At 32.5% G+C, this 10654-nt stretch overlaps 1 protein-coding gene across 1 annotated transcript; it reads right to left on the minus strand.

The window, feature by feature from the left end:
* Nucleotides 1–8088: 8088 nt before the first annotated feature.
* Nucleotides 8089–10284, minus strand: LOC139876949 (large ribosomal subunit protein eL14-like). The gene is made up of 5 exons (XM_071864348.1): nt 10235–10284; nt 10002–10103; nt 9110–9239; nt 8899–9011; nt 8089–8305 (listed from the first exon to the last, which is right to left on the minus strand). Exons 1-5 carry the CDS (start codon nt 10235–10237, stop codon nt 8249–8251), a joined length of 405 nt encoding a protein of 134 aa, XP_071720449.1. The 5' UTR covers nt 10238–10284; the 3' UTR covers nt 8089–8248.
* Between the last annotated feature and the right edge of the window lie 370 nt (nt 10285–10654).

Here is a 10654-nt window from a genome sequence, read left to right on the forward strand (position 1 = left end):
ACGAATACAACTATCTTATTCCGACTCGCTTGTTTCTTCTTCTTCGGTTTTGGTTCGTTTTGCCAAGTTTCTAGGGATATATTATGTTCCCCTAATACGAGAAGTCGTTTTCCACATTGGTTTAGAAAAACCTGGTGGTTTAGAGGTTCCCGGGTCATTGTTACAACTTAAGGACTTCGAGGGTTGACGATACATATAAAGTTCATCGGGGTTGGAATTAGATTTCTCTATTTTTATGCCCTTTCCCTTATTATTTTCTTTTGCCTTTTTAAATTCAGTTGGGGTAATTTCTATAACATCATCGGAATTCTCGTCGGAATCCGATTCATCGGAGAATTTGTAATCCTCCCAATATTTTGCTTCCTTGGCGGAAACACCATTGACCATAATTAACCTTGGTCGGTTGGTTGAGGATTTTCTTTTACTTAACCGTTTTATTATTTCCCCCACCGGTTCTACTTCTTCATCCGGTTCCGATTCTTCTTCCGGTTCCGATTCTTCTTCCGGTTCCGACTCTTCTTCCGGTTCCTCTTCGGGAACTTGTGAATCAGTCCACGAATCATTCCAATTTACATTTGACTCTTCATTATTATTAGGTGAGTCAATGAGACTTGTTCTAGAGGTAGACATCTATCACATAATATCAAATGCGTTAAGAGATTAATATATCACATAATATTCACATGTTAAAAATATATAGTTTCCAACAAAATTTGTTAAGCAATCATTTTTCAAGTAAACACGGTCGAAGTCCAGACTCACTAATGCATCCTAACAACTCGATAAGACACACTAATGCAAAATTCTGGTTCTCTAAGACCAACGCTCTGATACCAACTGAAATGTCCCGTTCTTATTGATTAAAAACGTTCCATATTAATTGATTTCGTTGCGAGGTTTTGACCTCTATATGAGACGTTTTTCAAAGACTGCATTCATTTTTAAAACAAACCATAACCTTTATTTCATAGATAAAGGTTTTAAAAAGCTTTACGTAGATTATCAAATAATGATAATCTAAAATATCCTGTTTACACACGACCATTACATAATGGTTTACAATACAAATATGTTACAACAAAATAAGTTTCTTGAATGCAGTTTTTTCACAATATCATACAAGCATGGACTCCAAATCTCGTCCTTATTTAAGCATGCGACAACGGAAGCTCTTAATAATCACCTGAGAATAAACATGCTTAAAACGTCAATAAAAATGTTGGTGAGTTATAGGTTTAACCTATATATATCAAATCATAATAATAGACCACAAGATTTCATATTTCAATACACATCCCATACATAGAGATAAAAATCATTCATATGGTGAACACCTGGTAACCGACATTAACAAGATGCATATATAAGAATATCCCCATCATTCCGGGACACCCTTCGGATATGATATCAATTTCGAAGTACTAAAGCATCCGGTACTTTGGATGGGGTTTGTTAGGCCCAATAGATCTATCTTTAGGATTCGCGTCAATTAGGGTGTCTGTTCCCTAATTCTTAGATTACCAGACTTAATAAAAAGGGGCATATTCGATTTTGATAATTCAACCATAGAATGTAGTTTCACGTACTTGTGTCTATTTTGTAAATCATTTATAAAACCTGCATGTATTCTCATCCCAAAAATATTAGATTTTAAAAGTGGGACTATAACTCACTTTCACAGATTTTTACTTCGTCGGGAAGTAAGACTTGACCACTGGTTGATTCACGAACCTATAACAATATATACATATATATCAAAGTATGTTCAAAATATATTTACAACACTTTTAATATATTTTGATGTTTTAAGTTTATTAAGTCAGCTGTCCTCGTTAGTAACCTACAACTAGTTGTCCACAATTAGATGTACAGAAATAAATCGATAAATATTATCTTGAATCAATCCACGACCCAGTGTATACGTATCTCAGTATTGATCACAACTCAAACTATATATATTTTGGAATCAACCTCAACCCTGTATAGCTAACTCCAACATTCACATATAGAGTGTCTATGGTTGTTCCGAAATATATATAGATGTGTCGACATGATAGGTCGAAACATTGTATACGTGTCTATGGTATCTCAAGATTACATAATATACAATACAAGTTGATTAAGTTATGGTTGGAATAGATTTGTTACTAATTTTCACGTAGCTAAAATGAGAAAAATTATCCAATCTTGTTTTACCCATAACTTCTTCATTTTAAATCCGTTTTGAGTGAATCAAATTGCTATGGTTTCATATTGAACTCTATTTTATGAATCTAAACATAAAAAGTATAGGTTTATAGTCGGAAAAATAAGTTACAAGTCGTTTTTGTAAAGGTAGTCATTTCAGTTTAAAGAACGACGTCTAGATGACCATTTTAGAAAACATACTTCCACTTTGAGTTTAACCATAATTTTTGGATATAGTTTCATGTTCATAATAAAAATCATTTTCTCAGAATAACAACTTTTAAATCAAAGTTTATCATAGTTTTTAATTAACTAACCCAAAACAGCCCGCGGTGTTACTACGACGGCGTAAATCCGGTTTTACGGTGTTTTTCGTGTTTCCAGGTTTTAAATCATTAAGTTAGCATATCATATAGATATAGAACATGTGTTTAGTTGATTTTAAAAGTCAAGTTAGAAGGATTAACTTTTGTTTGCGAACAAGTTTAGAATTAACTAAACTATGTTCTAGTGATTACAAGTTTAAACCTTCGAATAAGATAGCTTTATATGTATGAATCGAATGATGTTATGAACATCATTACTACCTTAAGTTCCTTGGATAAACCTACTGGAAAAGAGAAAAATAGATCTAGCTTCAACGGATCCTTGGATGGCTCGAAGTTCTTGAAGCAGAATCATAACACGAAAACAAGTTCAAGTAAGATCATCACTTGAAATAAGATTGTTATAGTTATAGAAATTGAACCAAAGTTTGAATATGATTATTACCTTGTATTAGAATGATAACCTACTGTAAGAAACAAAGATTTCTTGAGGTTGGATGATCACCTTACAAGATTGGAAGTGAGCTAGCAAACTTGAAAGTATTCTTGATTTTATGTAACTAGAACTTGTAAAATATATGAAGAACACTTAGAACTTGAAGATAGAACTTGAGAGAGATCAATTAGATGAAGAAAATTGAAGAATGAAAGTGTTTGTAGGTGTTTTTGGTCGTTGGTGTATGGATTAGATATAAAGGATATGTAATTTTGTTTTCATGTAAATAAGTCATGAATGATTACTCATATTTTTGTAATTTTATGAGATATTTCATGCTAGTTGCCAAATGATGGTTCCCACATGTGTTAGGTGAATCACATGGGCTGATAAGAGCTGATCATTGGAGTGTATATACCAATAGTACATACATCTAAAAGCTGTGTATTGTACGAGTACGAATACGGGTGCATACGAGTAGAATTGTTGATGAAACTGAACGAGGATGTAATTGTAAGCATTTTTGTTAAGTAGAAGTATTTTGATAAGTGTATTGAAGTCTTTCAAAAGTGTATGAATACATATTAAAACACTACATGTATATACATTTTAACTAAGTCGTTAAGTCATCGTTAGTCGTTACATGTAAATGTTGTTTTGAAACCTTTAGGTTAACGATCTTGTTGAATATTGTTAACCCGTTGTTTATTATAACAAATGAGATGTTAAATTATTATATTATCATGATATTATGATATATAATATATCTTAGTATGATGTATATACAGTTAAATGTCGTTACAACGATAATCGTTACATATATGTCTCGTTTCGAAATCATTAAGTTAGTAGTCTTATTTTTACATATGTATTTCATTGTTAATACACTTAATAATATATTTACTTATCATTTAACATAATTAACCAAGTGTATCAATATCTTAATATGATTCATATGTACCTAGTAAGACGTTGTTATAACGATAATCGTTATATATATCGTTTTCGAGTTTCTTAAATTAATAGTCTCATTTTTATGTATATAACTCATTGTTAAAATACCTAATGAGATACATACTTATAATAAAAACATGTTAACTATATATATAACCATATATATGTCATTGTATAGTTTTTACAAGTTTTAACGTTCGTGAATCACCGGTCAACTTGGGTGGTCAATTGTCTATATGAAACATATTTCAATTAATCAAGTCTTAACAAGTTTGATTGCTTAACATGTTGGAAACATTTAATCATGTAAATATCAATCTCAATTAATATATATAAACATGGAAAAGTTCGGGTCACTACACATAGGACTAATTGAACATCTTTGACCAATCGTGACTATCGTTATTGATACAACCAATTTGTTTAGGTCAAGACTAGCATTGTTCTTTGCACACGTTTACTTGTTGAAGTACTTTACTACTCGTGCACTCAAGGTGAGATCATAGTCCCACTTTTACTCTTTTGAAAATTACATTTGGGATGAGAAAACATAAACGTTTCTTTTTACTAAGTGAACACAAGTACAGGAAAACAAACATTCTACATACGAGTTTGAACAAAAATCCTCAATTCGATTATCATTAGTTACACTTGCCGGGTGTAAGCGAGAACTTATGTTATATGGCCATATGGGTTTGACAAACCCTCATTCAAACGGTTCGCTACCGTTTACGAATGAAATGTATTTTCGAAAAACAGTGTATGTTCTAACACTATTGTGATGGGGTTCTATGGAAGGAATGTTAAGCATTGATAATTGGGTGCTCGTGAAACAAACTTTTGGAATGTATTACTATTATCTCATTGTTGCAAATCTTGTGGTTCACTTGTACTTACTTACTTAAACCTATGATTTCACCAACGTTTTCGTTGACAGATTTCTATGTTTTTCTCAGGTCCTTGAACGATACATGATACATGCTTCCGCTCATTATTTTGATACTTGCATTGGATGTCGAGTATATATGCATTCATTGAGCGTCTTTTGGCTACTTTTAAATTGTGTCGCATAAGTTTCATTTGTACTTATAACTTTGTAACGTAACTTGTGGTGGAACTATTCTTGCAAAACTTTGAACAATCTTTACATTTGAAATGAATGCGACATATCTTTTGGTCAAACGTTGTTTTAAAGACTTATGATCACGTAACGGGACCTAAGTAGACGGCGCCGTCAATGACGATTTTGTCGGGTCACTACACATGCATGCATGCGTACGTATGTGCATGTATACACTGTATGTATATGTGTGTGTGTATATGTAAATATATACATACGGGTATATGTATGTATATGTACGTGTGTATGTGTATATGAATGTGAATTATGTAAAGTAAAAGTTACTAAACTTAATAAAAATAAAAGTGATAAGTATATGTATATGTACCATCTTACACTATTATATATAAGTAACACATACATCTACTATATATATATATATATCATATAGTTATGAATACATATAAAATAATAATAAAGAATATATGTATATGTATGTATCACATAGAAGTATATTTATAGATGTAACATATAATGATAGGTATATATATAAAGGTCGAATAATTAAAGATTAATAATACTATTATTAGTATAACCTATACACATACCTATATAGTAACACTTAATAACACTAAGTATATTATCACTTATATAAATATAACTTTTCTCGAAAACGGTCACTGTTAATATAGTTTGATATATTAATAAACAAACTTTATGTCTATTAGACATTAACTAATCGAACATAATATCTCTAGGTTGAGATCTCCGAATACACTCCGTTCATACTACTTGCGTGGATTATCTATCTGCTAATAAGGTGAACTTCATAGCCTCACTTTTTAACTTTCTTTATATACTTATTTTGAACTTTGAGGTGAGACACATGCTTGTTTTTAAAACTGTTTTACGCTTAGACACGAGTACTCAAACTTTATTCTGATTAGTTCAAACTGTGCTAACATGCTTTGATTCATGCTAAATCCCTACCATGATATCGTTAATTGCTACGTATAAAGGCAAGCTTAGTTATTGTGATAGCACTATTGAGGGTGACGTCTCTATCCGGATGACCGCTGGTCAATGGATACATAATAACGATGAACGACACGAACGTGATGTGTTTAGGGTAACTAATGGTTAGTATCGATATCATATACACCAGCACTACTACAGAACTGATTAAACCGCTTATTTAAATCTTGTGGTCTAAAAACTTGTTATAATTATTAAACCTATGTTGTTCACTCAACCTTTTTGGTTGACACTTTTAAGCATGTTTTGTCGCAGGTACTTAGATATTTTGCTTCCGCTGTAGAACTCTGCTGTTACTTAGAAGTCAAGCCGAGCACTGGGACCAGAGATAACATCCACGTCAATGGCGATTTTGGCGGGGTGTTACAATGAGTGTCGTTGAAATAAATGATACACTGATGCAAAGCTTTCCGTTAAAAAAAGGACCTACAACTTCAAATTCCATCGACATTGAAATTCCTTAACTCCTCTCCATGAACCTTTCGGGCCTAGGCTTATTCTTTTATTTTTGTTTCGGTTTTGAAGTCGTGCTTGAGTTAATCCTTTTGCCTCCAACACAAACATATTTAAGTCTCTTGTTGCCTCCTCGAAGAAATTACCATCCTTGTTTGACGAAGAACCGCCAATGTCATCTCTTTGAATTATCGCCAAAGAACAAACAATGTTAGTCCAAGAACCCGAATCCAATCCTCCCGTCCCAACATGCTCAATTCCCACGGGCCCATAAAGTCTTTAAGCCCAAATATCCCCTGATTCACCATCCTCCCTGGAAGACATTGTTTAGGACAAACAAATATTAGGAGTATTATGGCTCTATTAATTGAGTCAGCAAGCGTCGCTTTATTGATGACTTGACTGCCGCTTAGAGCATAAATTGAATGTGCATGATTTAAAACCCATGAAAATTTGATCCTACCATTTTCATGGCGTCTAATGTTTTATTTTTTATATTTTATTTTAATTCTTTATAAAAAAATTTCTACTTATTGGCTGGAGGTACATTCGGAAGCAATCTCTCTATCCGTCGAAGAGAGAGAGGGAGGACTTTCTCTACTTCTTGGAGTGTATCACTCTGGGTGGAGAAATGACTTCTCTTTATTCAAAGATAGAGGAATGATTGTCTACATCTCACCTCCCCCATACACCACACATGTGGTATTGAGTTTTTGTTGTAAATATTAGGAGTATTATTCAACCAACACATACGTATTCCATTCATAAGCCAACGAGAAATTAAGAAAAACATAGCGTAAATCGTAATCAAAATGTGCACATTAATAAAAAATGAGAGATGTTCGCAATAACTACTAAAATGAAAGCCACTAAACGATCGAACCAGACGAGAGCAAGTACCTTTACGTCACCGTCATTGAAACACAAGTTAGAGACTTCTTTCTAAGAGTAGAGTATATCTCATATCTTAGTTGGAAACGGTTTGGAGATTCACGCCTAACATCTACTTATCTTCTATCTACATCAAAAATCTAAATAGTATGTTTAACAAAAGTTCCATGTTCATACAAACCGAGGTTGTATGTTCGGATCCTATAACTTAGCGCCATGGTTGTCCAAAAACCGGAATAAAATGATCGACGGCTCAGAGACCGACATTTTTAAAGGTCTAAATTTTATAATATGCTAAGCATTTCACTAGGCCCAAGTAAAAAAATTATATATAACGACTTTAAATACAATCTTGCTGTCTTTAAGTAGCTTATATTATTCGTTAAGACCAAATAATCTTCTTTTACCTCGTTCTATGTACTTACATTTTCAAAACTGGTCATGCTTAATGCCTTAACTAATACGAATACCATTGATCTCACATTACGCTCCTTATAATTGTCACTAACGACATAGAAATAAGCTACGTCTATAGTTGATCCAATTGATCTTAAGTCAAGCTCCTCATTCAATTGAATCAAACGTTTGATAAATGATAATTGATCTTACGATGTGTGATAAGTAGCCGATCACGTTGGAACCCAACTATTTGTAGATAAATGTATAAATTCACACATAAATTAAACTTAAAAAACAGTGCAAAATAAAAAAGCTTACATAAATTAGACATGTAAGCTTCAAGGAGATATAAAGGGATATGATAGAAAAACCACTCGTACAAGTTCAAAATAGAATTAGTCAAAATTCTTAACATCCTAGGAACCAACACTTGTCTACTTAACAACAGTTGAAATAAAATAAAATAAAAACTGCAGCAAAATACTTGAAATCGGATAAAATGCAATATCAAACTGCTGTCTCCTTCTTAAGCTTGGCAAGCTCTTGCTTAACAACTCCAGCCTTCTGCAAGATCAAAAGACACATACAAGCAGAATATAAGTTGCTGAAATTATTGAACAACGGTCAATCATTCTTATAACAGACACTTACAGACCATTATGATTAAGCAAAATGTTTTATCGTTTTGCATTGCATCAAACAAAATGGGATAATATATCATTATACAAAACTACATTGTTTGAAACAATGAGTATCGATATCGATATTGTCAACACATGTGTCGAACAAAATCCATCCAGATAACCAAAAATCAGCAGGTTACATTTAGTTTACAAGACCTCAAAATCACTTAATCATAATGATAAGATTATTATTGTAACGTGTTAGTAACCATATTCACACCAAAAAGTTAACAGTAAAAAATCCAAATCAAGTATATACTGTAGCACCTCATCCCAACCTTACATGTTTCATTTCATAAAACAAATAATATACTCCGTATATCATAAGAACTTATTTTGACCCATGACACAACCCATTCAATCATGAAACCAAAAACAAAAGAATTAATCATTAAAAAGTCCTAATTCTGGTCGAAAAACAATTGCTAGAACTGCAGTAAAGCTATAAAGATTAAAGTGTGAAGTAGTACTAACCTTTATCTTAGCCAACATTATCTTGAACCTGTCAAAATCATTAAGCGAGGCTCTCTTCTTTTTAACGATAAGTTTTCTTCCCCATGAGCTGTTATCCCATTTGTTCTTGATATCTACAATACAATCAATAACTCAAATTATCAAAAAAAAAAAAAAAAAAAAAAAATTAACATAACACGAAACATTAACATTCGACCAACATGATACCTACCAGCAGCCTCCAAAGCAGCAACAAGAGTTTTCTTGTTTGGTACTCTTTTGATGTCGACCTTAAGGTCGGTGAGCGTTAGCCTCTTAAAGTTCATTTGTCCCCTCACCATATCCGGAGAATCAACAAGAGCCTGTCGTTCAAAAATATAGTTTAAAAAAACAATATTTAATAAAAAAATAGAAGTAAACGAAGCTTGTTAAAAATAACTTCCTCATTTAAACAAAATAGACGGCTACAGAAAGCTACATATTCTATTCATTAAAGTTTAAATGAAAATCGCCCAAACTAAAGCAACAAATAAGCAATAGCTAACATTAATCGCCAATCTGAGTGATATAATTTAAGAAAAAACCAGATCATATTGCTAAATTATTGCACGAAATGATATACTAAGGTCCCGTTTGGCTTACGGAATCAGCGGAATTGGAATTGAATTTGGACATGCGTCCTGTCTAAATTCAATTCCAATTTCGCCACATTTTCATTAGATTCCATGAGCCAAACGGGTCCTAAGAGTTTACTGTTGTAAAATTAAGATCAAAACCTAATTGCATTGCACATATGCATAATTTGGCTGAAAATAATAGTAAATTTTTTGGCAATTTATAAAGAAACTAAACAAAATAAACACAAAAAATATCAATTTTTTGGAGCTGAAAATATCCTTGAATAACCCCTTAGCTGATTAATTTTAAACTTGATTTAAATTTACATAGAACTACAAATAATCATTTTTTAGTATTTTCTTAAAATAAAGTTTCTAAACACAACAGAAGTTATAAAGTTACATGTTTAGGAGCTCAAAATCTGAAATAAGTATATGATATTAACTAAAAAATAATTACTGTTCATATTATCAAAGTATAGTAATTAACATAATAAAAGTATATACCCTGTTTTGATCGATGACGTCAACAATAACAACAAGCTTTCCATAGTCTTTGCCGTAATTAACGAGTGCGATCCTTCCGATCTCAACGTACCTCTTGAACGGCTGCAAATTATCAAATTATAAAAACGTTTACTAATAATAAGTGATAATATTTAATTTAATTGTACTTATGAACAAGTATATAGAAGCGTAAACAGATTAAAATAAAAATAAAAAGTTAGCGTTATGTTTACCATTTCTTCAGATGAGCAGTTGCAGAGTGCCGATGTGAGTTAAGATTGTGGCTATTGAAGACGATGATATTTAGGGTTTAGATAATGGGCTGGTTGTTGGGCTTTTTTAGTTAAATGTTGTGACGATGTGTGGCAAGCCCAGCCCAAATTCGAATGGATTACCTTGCTTCTGGTAAAAGGTTTACGACAGCATATTGTAAAACCATTGTTAAGAGGTTTACAAAACATACCGATTAATTTCCCTTTCTATTAACCTACGGAGTAATTCGGAACGATTACCTTGGACCTCTCCCAACGCAACCATCGTCCTCGTCGCTCAGGAAACCGCCCAGCAGGGCGGTGATATGTTTGAACCCGTCCTCGTCGCTCTCCCCGGGATCGTGCTGGCTTATTTAATGTGCTTATGGGTCATAAAAACTA

This window comes from Rutidosis leptorrhynchoides, chromosome 11 (genome assembly GCF_046630445.1).
Source record: "Rutidosis leptorrhynchoides isolate AG116_Rl617_1_P2 chromosome 11, CSIRO_AGI_Rlap_v1, whole genome shotgun sequence".
Taxonomy (NCBI): Eukaryota; Viridiplantae; Streptophyta; class Magnoliopsida; order Asterales; family Asteraceae; genus Rutidosis; species Rutidosis leptorrhynchoides.